The sequence below is a fragment of the Eretmochelys imbricata genome, chromosome 12 (genome assembly GCF_965152235.1).
Source record: "Eretmochelys imbricata isolate rEreImb1 chromosome 12, rEreImb1.hap1, whole genome shotgun sequence".
NCBI lineage: Eukaryota > Metazoa > Chordata > Testudines > Cheloniidae > Eretmochelys > Eretmochelys imbricata.
Window position 1 is genome coordinate 3,440,776 of NC_135583.1, and position 23,312 is coordinate 3,464,087.

Consider the following 23,312-nt stretch of genomic DNA (forward strand, 5'->3'; position numbering starts at 1 on the left):
GGAGGAAAAATGATTCTATCGATTAACTGCAGCGTCACTGGTGAAGGTCAGTCAGTGTCGTGCCGTGATCTGACCTGTGCATGGTATTCCTCTGCTGGTAAAGTAGGAAGCAGCGCGAAGGTACTCTGTGTTGGAGGGGGATTTTAATGAACCTGCACATTAATGAAGGAAAAATAAACCCTTGAAGGAAGAGACCAGCCCCCTTGACCATGCAGAGAAAAAGACAGAGGAGGAGGAGTTTGGAGACACATGACATGCCTTCAGAGTCTGCCGGAGAGCACTTAGTAACAAGCGACATTTGCTTTGAGCTCTGCCTCTGCCTCTGCAAATGCCTGAGAACAAATTAAAGGCAGTGGGGCAGTTTCATCCATGCATTAAAGCAGCACAGACTAACTGAGCTCCTCTCCTTTAACCAGTCATTCCGTTTTCTTTGTTGCCTTTTCACCATTAATAGTGTTTTTAACTAGAACCCAGTAATTGTAGACCAAATGGTGTGAGACTCAGATATCAGAATCAAAACTCAAAGAACCACTGTTTCACTTAAACCAACTAAAGAGGACCAAAGAGATTATTATCGAATCTCTTTAGATGTTAATGCACCTTTTGTATTCCTTCTCTTACCACTGCAGGTTCCAAAAATACTTGGGCATAGGAGCATTTTCCTGTATACATCCTCCAGCCTCATCCAAGCAGTGCTGGACAGAATCCAGGGTTTACCACATTAAAAATCATGCTTTTCCTGAAGATGAATGATACCTTCCTTCATTATTAAAATAATAATGTCAACTAACATCACATACATTGGATTATGCTATCACTGGAATGGGCCAAATCTGCCCCGATCTATCCCCTTTGACTTCAGGGGAGTTACCCCAGGGATCTGTTTGACCCAGGGAGTCCGAAATACAGGACTGTCTTCCAAAAGAAATTGTTGGCAGTGTTGCAGCCATGTTGGTCTCAGGTTATGAGAGCGACAAAGGCGGGTGAGTCAGTCTTTTATTGGATTCACTGTTGTTGGTGGAAGGCACAAGCTTTCGACAGAAGTTGGTCCGATAACAGATATCATCTCACCTATCTTATCTTTCCCAAAAGAGGCACATTTGGAAAATGGCAGCAAGGAATAGAAAAAGTTCATGTTTTCTGGTGCTGAGGGGGATCTCCCAGGTATTTCTGTGCTGGTTCACAGCTTCTCCTGCTTGCCAGATAGGAATTGCCAGGCTGGATTAGACCCCAGGGCTACCCAGTCCAGTGTCCTGTCTCTGACATCGACTCAGAGGCCTCAGAGGAAGGTGCAGGACACTGAAGCAGGTAGAATCATAGAATAGAATCATAGAATATCAGGGTTGGAAGGGACCTCAGGAGGTCATCTAGTCCAACCCTCTGCTCAAAGCAGGACCGATCCCCAACTAAATCATCCCAGCCAGGACTTTGTCAAGCCTGACCTTAAAAACTTCTAGGGAAGGAGATTCCACCACCTCCCTAGGTAACACATTCCAGTGTTTCACCACCCTCCTAATGAAAAAGTTTTTCCTAATATACAACCTAAATCTCCCCCACTGCAACTTGAGACCGTTACTCCTTGTTCTATCATCTGCTACCACTGAGAACAGTCTAGAGCCATCCTCTTTGGAACCCCCTTTCAGGTAGTTGAAAGCAGCTATCAAATCCCCCCTCCTTCTTCTCTTCTGAAGACTAAACATCCCCAGTTCCCTCAGCCTCTCCTCATAAGTCATGTTTTCCAGTCCCCTAATCATTTTGTTGCCCTCCGCTGGACTCTTTCCAATTTTTCCACATCCTTCTTGTAGTGTGGGGCCCAAAACTGGACACAGTACTCCAGATGAGGCCTCACCAGTGTCGAATAGAGGGGAGCTATCACATCCCTCGATCTGCTGGCAATGCCCCAAAATGCATCCCAAAATGCCATTGGCCTTCTTGGCAACAAGGGCACACTGTTGACTCATATCCAACTTCTCATCCATTGTAACCCCTAGGTCCTTTTCTGCAGAACTGCTGCCAAGCCATTCGGTCCCTGGTCTGTAGCGGTGCATTGGATTCTTCCGTCCTAAGTGCAGGACTCTGCACTTGTCCTTGTTGAACCTCATCAGATTTCTTTTGGCCCAATCCTCCAATTGGTCTAGGTCCCTCTGTATCCTATCCCTACCCTCCAGCGTATCTACCACTCCTCCCAGTTTAGTGTCATCTGCAAACTTGCTGAGGGTGCAATCCACACCATCCTCCAGATCATTTATGAAGATATTGAACAAAACCAGCCCCAGGACTGACCCCTGGGGCACTTCACTTGATACCGGCTGCCAACTAGACATGGAGCCATTGATCACTACCCGTTGAGCCCGACAATCTAGCCAGCTTTCTATTCGCCTTATAGTCCATAGTTATGGGACAAGCTTCTCACAGGAAATACCCCCATCAATTAGAAGCTGGTTTATGCCCTGAAGCCAGGAGGATTTACATCCCCTCCAAAACTCTTCCTTGGTTCCTGATTGCTATTTTAATCCTTTCTCTCATAAGTCTGCATGTTCTTACAGAATATCCAGTCCGTTCTGGATTCCTGCTGAGCTCGTGACCACAGCAACATGTTGTGGTGATGAGTTCCACAGCCTAGTAGTGCACTGTTTGGAAAACTTTCCTTTGGGCCGGTGTTGAATTTCCTGTCTCTTGCTTTCATTGAATATCCCCTTGTCTGCGTGTTATGAGTATGTGGGAAGCAAATCTGAAAAAAGCCTTGATATTGACACTCCTGTTCCTATCTCTTCCCCTCAGCTATTTGACCAAGTCATTGAAGCTGAAATCACGCTGTGCAATAATGGGAAGGTTGGATTTGGGTACATGGTACTGAACACGAGCCAGGCCTCATCCGACAACCCTCCGCCAGGAGTGCCACTGATCCTGCCTGCCACTGTAAGTATCTGTGACAGATGGATGGAGCCCTGAGGGGCTAGAATTAAAATCCTGGCACTGCCCGGCAGAGGCCCCACAAGCGCTGGCAACTGGGCTGATCACCATTCCTAAGGGAAGCCCCCTCCTTGGCACAGCAAGGGCAGTTGTCTAGCTGTGTTGCCAGAGGGTGAGGATGTAAATCCAGCAGGGGAGATGATGGAAGGTTATAGCTACTGGGAGCTAGTGAAGGTCAAATGGGCGTGCTCCTTAATAGACTCCCTCAATATACTCTGAGTGGCAAGAGGCTCCTCCATCAAACGACCAGCTGCAGGCAGCTCAAGTGCTTTGGCCACACTTTGAGTTCTGGCTGCTGGGAGCTTTGGGTTTGTGCTGACGATGGAACTGGATTGCACAGATTCTTTTTTCTTCACAGCAGAACCTAGGTCACATTGCTCAGCCCAGCCCAGCCAATCTCAGAGCCTGGTCTGTAACCCAGCCAGATATACTCCTTCCCCACCTGCCCAATCACAGACACCAGCTTATCCACCCACTCCTGCAGCACGAGCCGTGCTGGTGTGTCTCTTTCAAGTGCTCAGGAGTATACTTGTACAGGAACATTTAGTTTAGGAACAGTCCTTGCTGTTTTTATGGACTCAGAGATGATCTCCGGAGTGAGGAAAGCCCAGTGTGTCTCTGTTGCTCAGTTTCTCTTTCTCTCACACTGCTGCTTTCTCAGCAGACCTCTGAGTCACCTCCACTAGACACAAACCTGCATGCCTCTGCACTCACTTGTGTTCTCTGCTTTGATGGGCTTTGCCTGCAGCTTGTGTTCATTCCCCTTAGTGCAGTGGTTCCCAAACTTTAACAGCCCGCGAACTCCTTTCACTAAATTGTGCAATCTCGTGAACCTCCTCCTAAAAATTAATATTTCCAGGAATTTAAGTTTAAAGTTCCTCTGCACTCCGTTGGGCTCCTGCTGCTGGACCCCATTGACCGCCCCGGTCAACTGAGCTCCACTGAGCTCAGGCTGCTGGTCCCGCTGACCACCGGGGCTCAGGCTGCCGGCCCCAACTGTCGGGCCTCGCTCTCCCTGGGGCTTGGGCTGCCAGCCCCGCGCAGAGCACTGGGGTTCGGGCTGCCGGCTCCCCCACTGATGGGGGCAGGGCTCGGGCTGTCAGCCCAAACTACCTGGCCCCACTCCCCCTGGGGCTTGGGCTGCCAGCCCCGTGCGGAGCGCTTGGGTTCGGGCTGCCGGCTCCCCCGCTCATGGGGGCAGGGCTTGGGCTGCCAGCCCCAACTGCCCAGCCCCGCTCTCCCTGGGGCTCGGGCCGTCTGCCCTGCAATCAGGTCCCACCTGCTGCCTCCAATGCCCGGGGTCCTCTGGCCGCCATGAGTGACATTTTTCTGGCGAACCCCCTGTAACATTCTGCGAATCCCCAGGGGTTTGTGAACCCCAGTTTGGGAACCACTGCCTTAGCCCAAAGTACTGCCTGAGATCCTGATGGTCCTTGTGCAGCGGGATGGGGGCTGGAAGGCCTTCCCCTGCTCCCATGACTCTGCAATGGGCCCCCACCGGAACAGTCTCTGTGCTCTGGGCAGCAGGATGTTAGGGGGTGTAGCCCATAGATCTAACTTAGCCTTTTCTTTTCCTTAGCAGTAAGTAGACTAGACTAGATCCCTGTTCCTCCAGCTCATTACATTCGTATCCATTGACAACCAATACAATTATTAACTATTAAAGAATAAGGCTACAGGGGGCCAGGAGGAGTTGGAGCCAATCCCTCTCTCCTGTTCACCTGCCCACAAAGCGGGACCGTGTAGGGGGGGAACCAGTCCATGCCATTAAGCAGATTGCTCAGCTCCACATGCAAGGAGAAGCCCTGGTAAAGTGCTTGCCTCTTAGGCCCCATCTCACTGCCTCTGTATAGGTCTGGGAAAGCCATAGCCTGTCCCTCATGTTGCAGTGATGTCCTCTCTCTGTCCCCCTCGGCAATGTGACTAATGTACCTCTCAGGTTTATTGCTTCTTTCAAGTCTCCTCTTTCCCAAGGAGAGGAAGCCAAATGGCTCTAATATTTCCCCATAACTTTCATGAAGCCTGGTATCCTCACATAGATGAGTCTCTGATGCCCTTTGCTGCAGCCTCTCTGAGAATGTGATCTCCTGCCTGAGGAACAGCAAGCAGGACTGCCCGGGACCCTGGATGGGGGCTAGGTGCTTTGTAACAACTGCTGCCCCTCTGCTAACACAGCCGAGGACCTGGTCTGGCTGTCTTTTTACTATGTGCTGTGCTTGTGTTCCCAGGGATTTCCACTGCTCTGTGCCCAGTGAGCATGCTGGCTGATTGCTCTGTTGAACAAAGATTCTGCCCCCCAACACAGCACTGTGGGGAGCAAAGCTGAGGAAATTCCATTGGAATGGGACTGAAGGGTGACACAGGAGGGGAAAGCAGTTACCCACCAGCACCTTCCAATTGCACAGAGGCCAGTACCTTTGTCTGACAGACCCTGTCTGAGGGGGGCTCCAGGTCTGGGGCTGCCAGAGCCAGGGAATAGCCACTCTGCGTGGAAGGCTGCCAAGCAACCCGGCAAAAGTTTCCTGCTGCTCAGAGCAGCATTGCCACCTGCTATATACACTCCCTGCCCACCGACCACAGTTATCAGCGCACGGGGAGCCAAGGAAAGCTGGCGGTTGGTGCTGGGGGCAAGGCAGGGAGGAGCACAGCAGCAAAAAGGGGACCCCCCACATTCAGGAGATCCCCTGGTTTTCTCATAGATGTTGGCCCTACATGAGTTCTAAAGGCTACAGCACCTACCAGCCCTGCAGCTGGACAGCTCTCCTTCAAAGCGACCTCTGGAAGTCAACGTCTTCTCTTACCTGCTATTCTGCAGGCTCTTGTTGCTATTCCTCTCCGAGGTGCTGCCTTGTCAGTGCTAACTACACGATGTCCACTGGCTACTGCCGATCTGTGATAGCTTCCGTGTGTCGGAGCGAGTTAATGAAGGACTAGGTGCCCATGCTGGAGTGCACACTGGCTCTCCTCAATCACACTGCTCTCCCAGGCGACCCCCATACACCCCCTACAGAGGGACTGGAATTCATGAGAGAAGAGCCATTGACTTGGCTGCATTTTGTGTCCCTCTTTGCTGTCCCTGCTGATAGAGCTGTCTCCTTTCCAGTCCAGCTTCATGAGCCTGCAGCTTAGGGGCCTCTGCATTTAGAATTACATACTTGCCTCGAGTGTTTGCATCCAGTATGGCCCTAGGTTGTATGTGCTCCAGGGATGGGATCTGCACAAAACACAGTTAGCTTTTCATTTCCATTTGCTCCTCCCTTTTCCCCACTGGCTCCTGTATTTTGCTGGTAAGAAAATTCCCTTGGTCTCTGAAATGGACTCTCTTATATTCCTCGCTTCACCATCCTTTAATTGAAGTAAATGTCTAGGTAACTTCTATACACCAGCTGCTAATCTGTCATTTAGGTTCAGATTTTTAAAGGTACTCAGGTGTTACTGAGTTCAGCATTGCAGTGCCTCACTGATTTAGGAGTCTTTGTCTCATTTTCAAAGTGATTCACCCATGTAGGCGTTAAATTCAGTGGGGTTTCAGCTCCTAAATGCCTAAATTCCTTTTGAAAATGAAATTTAGGCTCCTAATTGAGTTAGCTCTTGCAGCGCTGAATGCAGCAACGCCTGTGTACACCTTCACAAATCTAAGCCTCAGCCCATTTCTCCAATAATGCTACTTCCTGTTCCCAAACTGCACTTTGCTATCTAAAAAGCATGCATCTCTCGGGGATGCAGTGTGTTATAGGGATGGGGCACTGGCTGGGGTCTCAGGAGATCTGGGTTCATAGACTCATAGAATCCCAGGGTTGGAAGGGACCTCAGGAGGTCGTCTAGTCCAACCCCTTGCTCAAAGCAGGACCAATCCCCAACTAAATCATCCCAGCCAGGGCTTTGTCAAGCCTGACCTTAAAAACTTCTAAGGAAGGAGATTCCATCACCTCCCTAGGTAACGCATTCCAGTGTTTCACCACCCTCCTAGTGAAAAAGATTTTCCTAATATCCAACCTAAACCTCCCCCACTGCAACTTGAGACCATTACTCCTTGTTCTGTCATCAGCTGCCACTGAGAACAGTCTAGATCCATCCTCTTTGAACCCCCCTTTCAGGTAGTTGAAAGCAACTATCAAATCCCCCCTCCTTCTTCTCTTCCGCAGACTAAACAATCCCAGTTCCCTCAGCCTCTCCTCATAAGCCATGTGTTCCAGTCCCCTAATCATTTTTGTTGCCCTCCGCTGGACTCTTTCCAATTTTTCCACATCCTTCTTGTAGTGTGGGGCCCAGAACTGGACACAGTACTCCAGATGAGTCCTCACCAATGTCGAACAGAGGGGAACGATCACCTCCCTCAATCTGCTGGCAATGCCCCTACTTATACATCCCAAAATGCCATTGGCCTTCTTGGCAACAAGGGCACACTGGTGACTCTCATCCAGCTTCTTGTCCACTGTAACCCCTAGGTCCTTTTCTGCAGAACTGCTGCCAAGCCATTTGGTCCCTAGTCTGTAGCAGTGCATGGGATTCTTCCGTCCTAAGTGCAGGACTCTGCACTTGTCCTTGTTGAACCTCATCAGATTTCTTTTGGCCCAATCCTCTCATTTGTCTAGGTCCCTCTGTATCCTATCCCTACCCTCCAGCGTATCTACCTCTCCTCCCAGTTTAGTGTCATCTGCAAATTTGCTGAGGGTGCAATCCACACCATCTTCCAGATCATTTATGAAGATATTGAACAAAACTGGCCCCAGGACCGACCCTTGGGGCACTCCGCTTGATACCGGCTGCCAACTAGACGTGGGGCCATTGATCACTACCCGTTGAGCCCGACAATCTAGCCAGCTGTCTGTCCACCTTATAGTCCATTCATCCAGCCCATACTTCTTTAACTTGCTGGCAAGAATACTGTGGGGGACTGTGTCAAAAGCTTTGCTAAAGTCAAGGAACAACACGTCCACCACTTTCCCCTCATCCACAGAGCCATTTATCTCGTCATAGAAGGCAATTAGATTAGTTAGGCATGAGTTGCCCTTGGTGAATCCATGCTGACTGTTCCTGATCACTTTCCTCTCCTCGAAGTGCTTCAAAATGAATTCGTTGGGGACCTGCTCCGTGATTTTTCCAGGGACTGAGGTGAGGCCGACTGGCCTGTAGTTCCCAGGATCCTCCTTCTTCCCTTTTTTAAAGATGGGCACTACATAAGCCTTTTTCAGTCGTCCAGGACTTCCCCTGATCACCATGAGTTTTCAAAGATAATGGCCAATGGCTCTGCAATCACATCCGCCAACTCCTTTAGCACTCTGGGATGCAGCGCATCCGGCCCCATGGACTTGTGTTCGTCCAGCTTTTCTAAATGGTCCCGAACCACTTCTTTCTCCACAGAGGGCTGGTCACCTCCTCCCCATGCTGTGCTGCCCAGGGCAGTAGTCTGGGAGCTGACCTTGTTCGTGAAGACAGAGGCAAAAAAAGCATTGAGTACATTAGCTTTTTCCACGTCCTCTGTCACTAGGTTGCCCCCCTCATTCAGTAAGGGGCCCACAGTTTCCTTAACTTTCTTCTTGTCGCTAACATACCTGAAGAAACCCTTCTTGTTACTCTTAACATCTCTTGCTAGCTGCAACTCCAGGTGTGATTTGGCCTTCCTGATTTCACTCCTGCAGGCCCGAGCAATATTTTTATACTCTTCCCTGGTCATTTGTCCAATCTTCCACTTCTTGTAAGTTTCTTTTTTGTATTTAAGATCAGCAAGGATTTCACTGTTAAGCCAAGCTGGTCGCCTGCCATATTTACTATTCTTTCGACATATCGGGATGGTTTGTCCCTGTAACCTCAACAAGGATTCTTTACAATACAGCCAGCTCTCCTGGACTCCTTTCCCCCTCATGTTATTCTCCCAGGGGATCCTGCCCATCCGTTCCCTGAGGGAGTCAAAGTCTGCTTTTCTGAAGTCCAGGGTCCATATTCTGCTGCTCTCCTTTCTTCCCTATGTCAGGATCCTGAACTCTACCATCTCATGGTCACTGCCTCCCAGGTTCCCATCCACTTTTGCTTCCCCTACTAATTCTTCCCGGTTTGTGAGCAGCAGGTCAAGAAGAGCTCTGCCCCAGTTGGTTCCCTCAGCACTTGCACCAGGAAATTGTCCCCTACACTTTCCAAAAACGTCCTGGATTGTTTGTGCACCGCTGTATTGCTCTCCCAGCAGATATCAGGGTGATTGAAGTCTCCCATGAGAACCAGGGCCTGCGATCTAGTAACTTCCGTGAGTTGCCGGAAGAAAGCCTTGTCCACCTCATCCCCCCCGGTCCGGTGGTTTATAGCAGACTCCCACCATGACATCACCTTTGTTGCTCACACTTCTAAACTTAATCCAGAGACTCTCAGGTTTTTCTGCAGTTTCATACTTGAGCTCTGAGCAGTCATACTGCTCTCTTACATACAGTGCTACTCCCCCACCTTTTCTGCCCTGCCCATCCTTCCTAAACAGTTTATATCCATCCATGACAGTACTCCAGTCATGTGAGTTATCCCACCACGTCTCCGTTATTCCAATCACATTATAATTCCTTGACTTTGCTAGGACTTCCAGTTCTCCCTGCTTGTTTCCCAGGCTTCTTGCATTTGTGTATAGGCACTTGAGATAACTCGCTGATCTTCCCTCTTTCTCAGTATGAGGCAGGAGCCCTGCCCTCTCGCGTGCTCCTGCTTGTGCTTCCTCCCGGTATTCCACTTCCCCGCTTTGGTCTTCTTCCCCCGGTGAACCTAGTTTAAAGCCCTCCTCACTAGCTTAGCCAGCCTGCTTGCGAAGATGCTCTTCCCTCTCTTCGTTAGGTGGAATCCGTCTCTGCCTAGCACTCCTCCTTCTTGGAACACCATCCCATGGTCAAAGAATCCAAAACCTTCTCTCCGACACCACCTGCGTAGCCATTCGTTGACTTCCACAATTCGACGGTCCCTACCCAGGCCTTTTTCTTCCATGGGGAGGATGGACGAGAACACCACTTGCGCCTCAAACTCCTTTATCCTTCTTCCCAAAGCCACGTAGTCTGCAGTGATCCGCTCAAGGTCATTCTTGGCAGTATCATTGGTGCCCACATGGAGAAGCAGGAAGGGGTAGCGATCCGAGGGCTTGATGAGTCTCGGCAGTCTTGTGAATCCTAGCTCCTGGCAAGCAGCAGACTTCTGTGTTTTCCCGGTCGGGGCGGCAGATAGATGACTCAGTCCCCCTGAGGAGAGAGTCCCCGACCACCACCACCCGCCTCCTTCTCTTGGGAGCGGTGGTCGTGGAACCCCCAACCCTAGGACAGTGCATCTCATGCCTTCCAATCGCCGGAGTCTCCTTCTGTTCTCTTCCCTCAGACGTATCATCTAGTCCACTCTCCGCCTTAGTACCTGTGGAGAGAAGATGAAAATGGTTACTTACCTGTATCTGCGTTGCTGGTACATGGACGCTCCCCTTTCTTCTTCTGGAGGTCACACGCTGCCAAATTTCTTCACCATCTTCCTGTCCCCACTGCGCAGCCTGCTCCGAATCTTCAGAACATTGTACCCATAGAAGCATATCCTGACGTCTGTCCAGGAAATCTTCAGTTTCTCTGATGCAACGCAGTGTTGATCCTTGTTTCTCCAGACCTTAAACCTTCTCTACCAATATGGAGACCATCCTGCACTTTGTACAGACAAAGTCGCTTCTGTCCTGTGGAAGAAAGACAAACATGGCACATCCAGTGCAGGTCACAACAGCTGAACGCTCCCCATCCATATTACCTTCCTTCTACGAGCTTCCTTAGGAGTTGTAGTAACTGCTCCTGAGGTTCTGCTCTTGGCTCTGCCACTGATCTGCTGTGTGACCTTGGCTAGTCACCTCCCCACCCTGTGCCTCAGTTTCCCCTTTCCCCCATTGTCTGCCTTGTCTATTTGGACTATAAGCTCTCTGGGGCAGGGACTGTCTCTCATTTTATGTGTATAGTACCTGCTCCATGGGGCTGTGATCTCAAGTGCTTGTATTACTGTAGGCCCTACTGTAATACAAATAATAACAAAGAACACCATGCAGCCCACTGGAGAGACACCAGCATCCCTTCAGGCGCTTAACACTTTCCTAAGCATTTCAGCCTCTCTCTCAGCATAGCCCAGCAGATCCATGTTAGGGAACGGGGTTTGTCAGGGACAATAGGTTCTAGGTGGTGTCACACTTTGTCCCGTGTACTGATCGATAGTGTCTGAGCACCTCGCCGTCTATTTCTTGTCATTATTCTCACAGCACCCTTGGGAGGCAGGGAAGTGCTCTTATCCCCATTTTTTGACCGATGGGGAACTGCAGCACGGAGAGACTAAGGGAACATCGCCACAGCAGCTGGGAAGTGCAGTCCCCAGTTTGGGCAGACGCTCTGGTGCTTGTGCCTAAAAATAACCGTGCAGTGGCGCGGGCTCGCCACCCACATACAACACTTCCCAACCCTCCGGCTACACCCTTGGGTGGTGAACCTGCGCCACCAGGGCCGTGCTGCTAGGATGTGTACATCTCCCGGAAGTGGGAATCATACCTCCCAGCTGCCAGGAAGACAGACCGTCACAAGGGCACACAGGAAGTTGGTAACCGAGAAAGGAATTGAATCTGGGTCCCCCCTCGCCCAGGCTGGCCGCTTGGCCATGCAGCCACCCTTCCCCTGGCTGAGCAGACTGAGTTTCTCCACTGGGTTGCTGTGTTGAAATGTGCACCCTGCACACCTCTGGCCCAGCAACCGAGCTGGTTGGCAGATACACTGGAGGTAGGTATAGGCAGTGATGAGCTGCCAAAATCTTAACAACCAGTTCCCTATAAAAAGTTCTGATGTAAGGGCTGTGCCCCAGTATGTATTTTTTGTACCCACAGGGTTACCATACGTCCGTATTTTCCCGGGAGGAATTTTAAAATTTAAAACTTCCTCCCAGACAGCGATTTAAGAACCAAAAAGCCTGACCTGTCCGGGAAAATACGGGTGTGTGTTAACCCTGTCTAAAGTTCTTTTTCAAAAAAATGGGCCTGACCTAGAAACGAGCTCCGTTTCCCATGTGTGGGGCCCCGCCACACCCTGGGGGTGTGCTAGGGTGACCAGATGTCCCGATTTTATAGGGACAGTCCCGAGTTTGGGGTCTTTTTCTTATATAGGCTCCTATTACTCCCCACCCCCGTACCCGATTTTTCACACTTGCTGTCTGGTCACCCTAGGGTGTGCACATGTGTGGGTCTCAGCTCGCTCCCTGCCCCCCTCACTGAAGCAGGTGTGCAGGGTTACTGCCCTGGGAACTGCAGGGCACCAGTGGATGTGGAGCCAGCTGCAGACAGGGGCATGGGGCAGGGATAGCTGGAGGCAGGGGGTGCGGAGCTGGTTGGAGACAGGAGGGTGCGGGGTTGGCTGGAGGCAACGGGGTATGGGGCTGGCTGGAGACAGGGCAGGGGCTGACTGGAGGTAGGGGCTGGCTGCGGGCAGGGGCTGGTGCGGGCAGGACAGGGGGTGCAGGGGTGGCTGGAGGCGGGGGCCGGCCGCGGGCAGGGGGTGCGGGGCTGGCTGCAGGCAGGGGCTGGTGTGGGCAGGGCTGGTGCAGGCAGGGCAGGGGGTGGCTGGAGACAGGGGGTGGCTGGAGGCAGGGGCTGGCTGCGGGCAGGGGTGCGGGGCTGGCTGCAGGCAAGGGCTGGTGTGGGCAGGGGCTGGTGCAGGCAGGGCAGGGGGTGGCTGGAGACAGGGGGTGGCTGGAGGCAGGGCAGGGGGTGGCTGGAGGCAGGGGCCAGCTGTTGGCAGGGGTGCGGGGCTGGCTGCAGGCAGGGGCTGGTGCGGGCAGGGGCTGGTGCGGGCAGGGCAGGGGGTGGCTGGAGGCAGGGCAGGGGGTGGCTGGAGGCGGGGGCCGGCTGCGGGCAGGGGGTGCGGGGCTGGCTGCAGGCAGGGGCTGGTGTGGGCAGGGGCTGGTGCGGGCAGGGCAGGGGGTGGCTGGAGACAGGGGGTGGCTGGAGGCAGGGCAGGGGGTGGCTGGAGACAGGGGCCGGCTGTGGGCAGGGGTGCGGGGCTGGCTGCAGGCAGGGGCTGGTGTGGGCAAGGGCTGGTGCGGGCAGGACAGGGGATGCGGGGGTGGCTGGAGGCGGGGGCCGGCTGCGGGCAGGGGGGTGGGGGCTCGCGGGGAGCAGCCCGAGCAGCAGGACGCAGCCCCAGCCCAGCAGAGCAGCCGGGGACCCACCCGGCAGCAGCAGGAGCCCCAGGGCCAGGGGAGAAGCAGCAGCACCAGGGCTCGTGCCCAGGGCCAGGCGGCAGCCCACATGGCTCCCGCAGCGCAGCGCCCCCGGCGGCCGGAGGGGGAATTACATCACTTCCTGGCCGGAGCCTATCAAAGCCTGATTGCCCCCTGCGGGGAAGCGGGTTAACAACCGGTTCTAAAACTGATTCAAAATTTAACAACCAGTTCGTGTGAACTGGCTCCAGTTCGCCACTGGGTATAGGATACGGAGGGACCTAGAGAAATTAGAGGATTGGCCCAAAGGAAATCTGATGAGGTTCAACAAGGACAAGTGCAGAGTCCTGCACTTAGGATGGAAGAATCCCATGCACCGCTACAGACTAGGGACCGAATGGCTCAGCAGCAGTTCTGCAGAAAAGGACCTAGGGGTTACAGTGGTGGAGAAGCTGGATATGAGTCAACAGTGTGCCCTTGTTGCCAAGAAGGCCAATGGCATTTTGGGATGTATAAGTAGGGGCATTGCCAGCAGATCGAGGGAGGTGATCGTTCCCCTCTATTCGACATTGGTGAGGCCTCATCTGGAGTACTGTGTCCAGTTTTGGGCCCCACACTACAAGAAGGATGTGGAAAAATTGGAAAACGTCCAGCGAAGGGCAACAAAAATGATTAGGGGACTGGAATACATGACTTATGAGGAGAGGCTGAGGGAACTGGGATTATTTAGTCTGCAGAAGAGAAGAATGAGGGGGGATTTGATAGCTGCTTTCAACTACCTGAAAGGGGGTTCCAAAGAGGATGGCTCTAGACTGTTCTCAGTGGTAGCAGATGACAGAACAAGGAGTAATGGTCTCAAGTTGCAGTGGGGGAGGTTTAGGTTGGATATTAGGAAAAACTTTTTCACTGGGAGGGTGATGAAGCACTGGAATGGGTTACCTAGGGAGGTGGTGGAATCTCCTTCCTTGGAGGTTTTCAAGGTCAGTCTTGACAAAGCCCTGGCTGGGATGATTTAGTTGGGGTTGGTCCTGCTTTGAGCAGGGGGTGGACTTCCAACCCTGATATTCTATGATTCTATGATGTGCCCAGCTACTGCAGTGGTTTGCCACACTTTGAAATCCATGCAGGTGAATGAAAACACTTCCCCTTTGCCAGCAGGAATGAAGTATTGTCCTAGAAAAGACTTTCCCAAGCCTAACACCTAGCTGTGGGCCTGCTTGGGTGACCAACTGTGAAGGGCACAGGCAGCCTCTCTTCCCCCACTCACAGCCCTGTGCAATGTGGATGGGAGTGGGGGCACAGGGACTGGTCCCTGTTTGCTGTTACCCTCTTGGGTGCAAGCTGTCTGAAAGGGAGTGGGGTAAAAGTGGGGCTATGTAGCTGGTTGGGCATACTCTGTCCCCTCTCTGCGCCACAATTGGGGCCAAATCAGCCAGCCGTCCTACAGGGCATGCTGCCTGCAGTGCAGCACCCTGTAGCATGCCTGAAGGCACCCAGGGCACAACCAGTCCTGCATTAGTAATGGTCTGACAGGATGGGCCTCATGGTATATTCTGACACAGAGGCTTGAGTTTATGTGTGCTTTGCGGTCTATGGAAGCTACAATACATCACTTGAATCCAGTAAGAGCAACTTCACTTGTTCTGTTTGCTTCAGCTCTGTGCCCTCCCTTCCTCACCTCTTGCCCCCATCCCAGCTCTTGGCAGCATCTCCATGTGTTCAGTGAACCCTCTGCCCGGTACCATGTCCTGGCTGTCTCCCACCTGCTGCAGGGTTACATTGAACCAGAAAAAGAACAGGTGCTCAAGGTCTATTACCTGCCTGGCGTGCCTGAGGTCTTCCAGCAGACCTTCCAGATACAGGTGGCCCACCTGGAGCCAGAGAGCATCACCTTGAAAGGAGAGGGAACCTTCCCCAGGATCTGCCTGGATCTGCCCAGAAACATCAAAGGTAGGGACCCCCTCCCCACCATGCCCTCTTCTGCTCAGTTCCAGACACTTGCTGAAGGCTTTCTCCAGTACTTCCTTGCCTCGCATTCATAGGGCACCATCACACGTACTTCCAAAGAACATGTAGGTTCTGGGAACAATAGGACTGGCAGGGACCTCCTGGGTCATGGGGTCCACTCCCTGCTATGGCAGGCTGCTCCATCGGAGAAACTTATCAAGCTCAATCTTAGCACTAGTCAGGTTGTTTGGCCTCGCTCTGTCCATTGGCTCAGGGGATTATTAACGAAATCTTCACCCTTTCAACCGCTGCTATTGGCATGTGGTATTTACTGAGCACTGGCATGGCAGCAAATGCAGGAGAGGATGTGGTCTCTGCCCCAGAGACCGTACCATTGAGAGAGCCAGGTGATACAACAGTGGCCCAGAGAGGGTCCAGGTGGGCAAGAAGTTGTGGGGTAGGATGGAACAGTGGCAGGGAGGGATACAGCTCAAGGAAATGAGACACTTATATTGAGGAGGAAGATGAATGGGACCGAAGGAGGGATTCAGAGAGGGAGACACATGCTCTGCATGGTGTGTGAGGGGAGGTCTTTTTCACAGCAGCATTTGGGATGTGCTGAAGGGGAGGGAGGTGGGAAGCTGGGGGCCAGAGAGGAGGAGACTGGGGATAGTCAAGGCAGGAGAAGACCCCAAGCCATGGAGAAGAGATTTAGTCACAGGGCTACAGAGGGAAGGATGGGATAGATGCTGGAGAGGAAAAGCCGAAAGGATTTAGGAATAACCTGAATGGGGTTTGTGGGAGGAAGAGAGGACTCAAATCAGATATTGAGGTTGTTTGCTTCAGTGACAGGGAGGACAATGGAGGAAGGGAGCGAGTCTGCGAGGAAAGATGAGGGGGCTCACTCTGGGTCATGCTTAGCTTGAGTTGGAGGAAGGACAGCGAGGTTGACAGGCAGTGACCGTTGTGCAAACACATGGAGTCGGAGAGGTAGATCTGGCGGGAATCAGCACAAGGAGAAGCCATGTCAGGTGAGCCAGGGATAAGAAGAGTCAGACGGGGGGAAGATGGGGAAGGGGATGGAGAAGACAAGGGAGGAGCTCTTGCCAGTTGTATCTATTTTGATTATGAAGGAACCAGCAAGTTCCTAAATGGAAAGGGAGGAGGACAGAAGCAGGGGAGAAGTTTTGAGAAGAAAATCAGAGGTTGAGCAGAGATCATAAGCGCCGGACCTAATTGGGAGAGAGCAGAACTGATGGCAGAGCTGCAGGAGGAGAGAGCTAATCTGTAGGGAAGGAAGTATGCACTGTTCCTGCATTTTCCTCAGTAGGTCTGAGAGATGGGGGGGTCATGGTAGGGTTCAGTGAGGTTTCCTGGGTGTAACTGGGGTAGAATCTGTCTATAACCCGTGCTTTTTTCCTGACCACCCATTGGTTCCTCCTACAGGAAATGAAAGGTATGAGAATATCCTCAAGGAGGCAAAACAGAGAATGGAAGGAGAGATTCAGAGAAATGAGACACTTGGCCACCCAGATGCAATGGCTGCAGAGCCATCCACGGACCATTCTGGCACCATGGTAAGACAGGCTGGTGTTTCCTTTAAGTGCTTCCTGCTGCCCTGGCCACACCCCTCTGCAGCCACCCTTATTTTGGCCTGTACTGACTCTTCATGCCCCCACCTCCGCGGCGTGGCTGACACTGTATCCAGTTTGTGTCACTGCAGCTGCATCCTTGGTAGGTTATCCACAGTCACCTGCCGCGGGGATCATGCCTACAGTTTGTAACTACTCTAATTGCATTCGATAATTCTCTTCAGAAAATGTAACAATCTCAATAATACATGGTCTGATCCTGCAGCCCATGCTGACCTGAGTAGTCCCACTGATTTCCAGTAGGACTGACTGTGCAAGTAAACACTGGAGGACTGAGCCCAGAGAAGTGCACAGCCAAGAGAGGGATGAGACAAAGGCATAAACATTGTGCCTGGTCTCTGCAGCAGATGGTTATCTAAGTGCCTCGCGCAGCAGAACTCTCAGCATGCTACTGGTGTGTAGCATTTGGAAGCTTATGCAAGGAAGTATGGTCTGACAGGTGATCTATGCTGGCTTGGGTGTACTGTACTCGATCAGCTTAGGCAGTGGCTCTTCCAGGCTGGGAGCATGCCTTTGTTCTGCTGTGTAAAGCACTGGTAAACCTTTGGTGTGGAATCTATGTTTGGTAATGGTGATTTAGCTGGTTGCTAATGTGGGGAGAGCTATGTGTCTTACTCAGACCCAATATTTCTACGTTTACCTGATCATAGAGAACTGAACTATTTGAGTCTGTAGTCTAAGCTATTCCAGAGTCTTGTTTACATATGTTCTTATAACCATGCTCATCACGGTAGCATCAGACATGCATGAAGTGACATGACTCACGTCTGTCATGTGTGGTTTGTTCCCTCTCTCATCCTCTCCCCAACAATTCTGGGTGGGACTTTCCACTCTAACAAATACCCACTCGTCAGTAGCTCATTGATTCCCTCAGGTCTCTGTAATGATATTCAGTTGAATTCTTGATTGTATGCTAGTTCCTGGATCTTTCTCTTTTCAATGCATTGCAGTCCATATTCTGTATAGATTCATGCCGATGGCAAAGAGCATTTAAAATAGTTCCCTGGGTGGGAAAACCTACATAAAATTGCATTACATTGTATTATATCACACAATTAGCTGCGTTAGACAGACAGGTGTTCACCCTTCCACCAGCAGATTTACTACAGTCCGGCCTGTATCAGTGATTGGGGTGGTCCTCCCTTGTAGGGGCCTGTTGCATTTGTCTTTAATAGTGACCATTTAGTGCATTCCAGGCCTCCACCGGGGACAGACAGATGCTTGGGATATTGAAAGTTTCCTGGCTTGTCTGGTAACTGGCCTGTATATTTGCCTGGCTACTCAGTGATCTCTTACGCTATCTCCAGGCAAGGTGGCTTGCTGGTAAACTACAGCCAGATCAACACTTACAAATTAGATCAGCCTCACTGCGTCACTCGGGGGCCGGGGGGGTGAAAAAATTCACCCCTTCAAGCACTGTAGTTTAGCTGACCTAACCTCTGGTGTAGCCATGGCTAGGTCGATGGTAGAGTTCTTCCATCATTGTACCTGCTGCTGCTCGAGGAGGGGGATTACCTACATCGACAGAGAAACCCTTCCATCGATGTACAAAGTATCTACGCTACTGTGCTGCACCGCTGTCGCACCTGTAGGGAGAATGGTGGAGAGCTACATCCAGACTCAGCAGTGAGACAGAGGTGTTTGCCTTGTGGAGGGGATGACACCACCAACCCCATCAGAAGTTGCACGCAGTGAGAATGGGGGCCTGCCTTCCGGGAAGAGCTTTTGCTTTCTAGAGGGCTTCTGCTGACCAGTTACTCTCTTTGCTTTCCCAGTTTGACACTTGGCTGCAGATGGAAGTGGAGCGGCTGCTCATACAAGAACATGCCCTGGAGCAGCAGAAAGCTATTGTCTCTGATCCCACGGAGGACTCCACCCTCAGCCAGCGTGCTCGCCAAAAACTAGTGAAGTTAGTGATGGCCTGCGGCCTGTTGGCCTGTGCAGGATGCCCACATCTACAGAACCATGCGGCAATAGTTCTGCACCTCAGCAGGGGCCTGTCTCTATGGGATGCTGCACACCTCCTGCGAGCTGCTGAGTGTCCTCAACTCCCACTGACGTTACTGGGACTTGCGGATGCTCAGCACCTCACAGTGCCAAAGTTTGGAATTCAGGATTGGTTCCGATTCCAACTCCTGCGGGTCCCTCTGCAGCTCACTGGTTGGAAGTTCTTTGAAGGGGTCAACAAACATGGACAAGGGGGATCCAGTGGACATATACGGTACTTAGATTTCCAGAAAGCCTTGGACAAGGTCCCTCACCAAAGGCTCTTACATAAATTATGTTGTCATGGGATAAGAGGGAAGATCCTTTCATGGACTGAGAACTGGTTAAAAGACAGGGAACAAAGGGTAGGAATAAATGGTAAATTTTCAGAATGGAGAGGAGTAACTAGTGGTGTTCCCCAAGGGACAGTCCTAGGACCAATCCTATTCAACCTATTCATAAATGATCTGGAGAAAGGGGTAAACAGCGAGGTGACAAAGATTTCAGATGATACTAATCTGCTCAAGATAGTTAAGACCAAAGCAGACTGTGAAGAACTTCAAAAAGATCTCACAAAACTTAAGTGATTGGACAACAAAATGGCAAATGAAATTTAATGTGGATAAATGTAAAGTAATGCACATTGGAAAAAATAATCCCAACCATATATACAATATGATGGGGGCTACTTTAGCTACAACTAATCAGGAGAAAGATCTTGCAGTCATCGTGGATAGTTCTCTGAAGACGTCCACGCAGTGAGCAGCGGGATGTTAGGAATTATTAAAAAAGGGATCGAGAATAAGATGGAGAATATCTTATTGCCCTTATATAAATCCATGGTACGCCCACATCTTGAATACTACGTACAGATGTGGTCCCCTCATCTCAAAAAAGATATACGGGCATTAGAAAAGGTTCAGAGAAGGGCAACTAAAATGATTAGGGCGTTGGAACAGGTCCCATATGAGGAGAGATTAAAGAGGCTAGGACTTTTTAGCATGGAAAAGAGGAGACTAAGGGGGGATATGATAGAGGTCTGTAAAATCATGAGTGGTGTGGAGAAAGTGAATAAGGAAAAGTTATTTACTTGTTCTCATAATATAAGAACTAGGGGCCACCAAATGCAATTAATGGTCACCAGGTTTAAAACAAATAAAAGGAAGTTCTTCTTCACACAGCGCACAGTCAACCTGTGGAACTCCTTGCCTGAGGAGGTTAGGACCTGAAGGCTAGGACTATAGCAGGATTTAAAAGAGAACTGGATAAATTCATGGAGGCTAAGTCCATTAATGGCTATTAGCCAGGATGGGTAAGGAATGGTGTCCCTAGCCTCTGTTTGTCAGAGGGTGGAGATGGATGGCAGGAGAAAGATCACTGATCATTACCTGTTAGGTTCACTCCCTCTGGGGCACCTGGCACTGGTCACTGTCAGCAGACAGGATACTGGGCTGGATGGACCTTTGGTCTGACCCAGTATGGCCGTTCTTATGTTCTTATGAATGTGTAGCATTCCTTGCAAAAGATTTTACAATTCCATTGTTGACTACAAATGTCTTCCTCGTGTTGCTGGGCTGGTTTTGTCTCCAGCTCTGAGCCCAGCAGGGTCAGTCAAATTTATTAAAGTCAAATTGCCTTTTGCCAGGTTAATGCATCATTACTGGCAACAGCCAGAGACCATCAAACCAGTTCAGACTGGTAATAACCATTGCTACTGATGGGCCATGGAGCAGAAGGCTTCATAAGACAAGCTGACCAGACTGGGCATAACAGCAGGAAAATATTCCACTCCTGAGTTCAGGAACTGGGAATTACACAGATATCAACTGGACAAGGCTTAGCCCAAGGAGTGTGGCTACTGGTGGGATCACAGGGGTACACAGACCAACAAGTCTTCTCAGTGCCCCTCCTTGAATGAGACAAAGACATTACCCCTGTTCAGCTACACCTTGATTCAGGAACATGCTTGTGCTTCCGTCCCATTGACTTCACCTGCACCTAAGCATGTGCATAGGCTTATGCTTAAGTGCTCTCCGGAATAGTGATGCCTTCCTGAATTGTGACCCTAGCACCAACGAGGAATGGGCCTGCTTTGGAAAAGCCTCACCTCCTATCTATGGAGGCTGAGTGCTGCATTCTAAGGGCGTTCGCATGGGTGAAACTTGGTTACAGTGCAGAGAAACTTCACTGAAATGTATTGAAGCAATTTTAAGTGACCCAGCATTACATTAATATACACTAGGGAACTTTTAGTTCACGCCAGCAGGCTCTACATGGGCCAGTTAGCATGCAACACATTGGTGTACTTTAGAAATCATGCACTGCTGCCCATGCAGACAAGCCGTTAATGACACATCATTGGGAATTTGGGCCTGGCGTTCCGCACTTAGGGCTGAGTTTTCTAAGCAGTGAATGGTGATATAATATGGGACTTGCTCCTCGCTTTGAAAATGCAGCCCAGTTGAGCAGGAGGCTGTGACTCAAACTGAGCTCTCGTTAACCCTTTCAGAGCTCAGCTGCCTGAATACATCTTGGACTTTGGCTACATCATTCTTGGTAACATCCGAACTCACATTGTCAAAATCACCAACACCGGCGAGTTCCCTGTATCCTTCCATGCAGACAGACGGGCCCTGCATGATACAGGTAATGGGGGGTGAGATGCTTATGTGGGCTTTAACTAAATGGGAGTAGGAATGAACCATCTCAGTTTGATGCAATAGTTCAAAATCTGTTGAATGTGCAGAGGCAGCAGTTCTGCAGAAATGGACCCAGGGGTGACAGTGGACGAGAAGCTGGATATGAGTCACCAGTGTGCCCTTGTTGCCAAGAAGGCCAATGGCATTTTGGGGTGTATAAGCGGGAGCATTGTCAGCAGATGGAGGGACGTGATCGTTCCCCTCTGTTTGGCATTGGTGAGGGCTCATCTGGAGTACTGTGTCAGTTTTGGGCCCCACACTACAAGAAGGATGTGGAAAAATTGGAAAACATCCAGCGGAGGGCAACAAAAATGATTAGGGGACTGGAGCACATGACTTATGAGGAAAGGCTGAGGAAACTGGGCTTGTTTAGTCTGTGGAAGGGAAGAATGAGAGGGGATTTGATAGCTGCTTTCAACTACCTGAAAGGGGGTTCCAAAGAGGATGGATCTAGACTATTCTCAGTGGTACCAGATGACAGAACAAGGAGTAATGGTCTCAAGTTGCAGTGGAGGAGGTTTAGGTTGGATATTAGGAAAAACTTTTTCACTAGGAGGGTGGTGAAGCACTGGAATGGGTTACCTAGGGACGTGGTAGAATTTCCTTCCTGTAAGGTTTTCAAGGTCAGGCTTGACAAAGCCCTGGCTGTGATGATTTAGTTGGGGATTGGTCCTGCTTTGAGCAGGGGGTTGGACTAGATGACCTCCTGAGGTCCCTTCCAACTGCGATATTCTATGATTCTATGTACTATGGGAAATCCCACCTCTTCCCATTAGGGCTTTCTGTTTCTTACGCTTTCCTCCGTCCAGTAACGCTCACTCCACCTGCCACTCTGCCAGCTGCCTTTTTGCCAACTCTTACTGCAGTTGGAGGGACAGAAAGCCAGGATCCCCTCCCTTCCACCCCCGTTGCAGGGCTGCTCTCAGCTGATGGAAAACCTCATACCAGCTCCTAGCCAATGCCCCATCTACACACCCTGTTGGTGGGGGAAAGTTGGAGAGTGACTGTGCAACTTTGATTCTCAGCTGGCCAATGGTCCCATAGGGATCATAGCCAACTGGCATAAGTAAGAGCAGCCCCTAAGCCCACCCCCAGGGCTGAGTGCCTCTCAGTGCAGGAGAGAATCGAGACCAGAATATATCAAGTCTGTTCCTGCTCCCTAAGTGATCAGTGGAAGTTTTATTGTTGACTTTAATGGGAGCAGGATTGGGCCCAGAGTCATCCTTTAAGATCAGTGTCAGTGTTTCTCCAGGGATCAGTTATTAGGAATTAGATGATGCTGCAGTCAGCACCTTCTTTTCCCCCCTTGCTACAGCTTGGCCTGTGGCCTGGTCTCCCTCCATCTGATAGCTGGAATGCAGGTTTGCAGCATGGGAGCACACAGACACATCTCGTTCATGACAGACTTGAGCACAGTGCTTATTTTGTTATTAAACCTGGGTTTTAGACTCACATACAAGGCTCTGATTACTTTGTTCTGTGTATGTACAGTGCCTAGCACAATGAGGTTCTGATCTGTCACTAGGGGCCCTCGCTGCTCCGGTGCTACCAACAATAAATAATCATCCCCTTTTATAACACTAATGAAAATGTCTGGGTGTTTGTTTTCAATGTTTTGCTTTAAAATTACAGGATAAACCAGCTCTTAGCCAAGTCCTGTTAGAAAGCAGTGACTGTCCTGGGAGAAAGGTCCTTAAAGCCACCTCTGGGGTGTCTGGTAGGGAGCTGCTGATTGGAAATCTCTGCAGAAGAGAGTCAGAATAAGTGGGATTTCAGCAGCTGCAGTAACTTGTACCAAACACTTGGGATGCTAAAGAGCAAAGTGTGCGTGTTACTTCACTCAGATACAGGCAGAGCAGATGGATCTCTCCTG

The 23,312-nt window shown here is 50.8% G+C and overlaps 1 protein-coding gene across 1 annotated transcript in view; it reads left to right on the forward strand.

Moving 5' to 3' along the window:
* HYDIN (HYDIN axonemal central pair apparatus protein) overlaps positions 1-23,312 on the forward strand; it is a 387,143-nt gene that overhangs the window by 233,501 nt on the left and 130,330 nt on the right. The window contains exons 27-31 of the mRNA XM_077831048.1: positions 2,782-2,919; positions 14,928-15,105; positions 16,549-16,679; positions 18,530-18,663; positions 21,250-21,386. Coding sequence (XP_077687174.1) covers positions 2,782-2,919; positions 14,928-15,105; positions 16,549-16,679; positions 18,530-18,663; positions 21,250-21,386 — 718 coding nt within the window. The remainder of the gene's footprint in view (positions 1-2,781; positions 2,920-14,927; positions 15,106-16,548; positions 16,680-18,529; positions 18,664-21,249; positions 21,387-23,312) is intronic.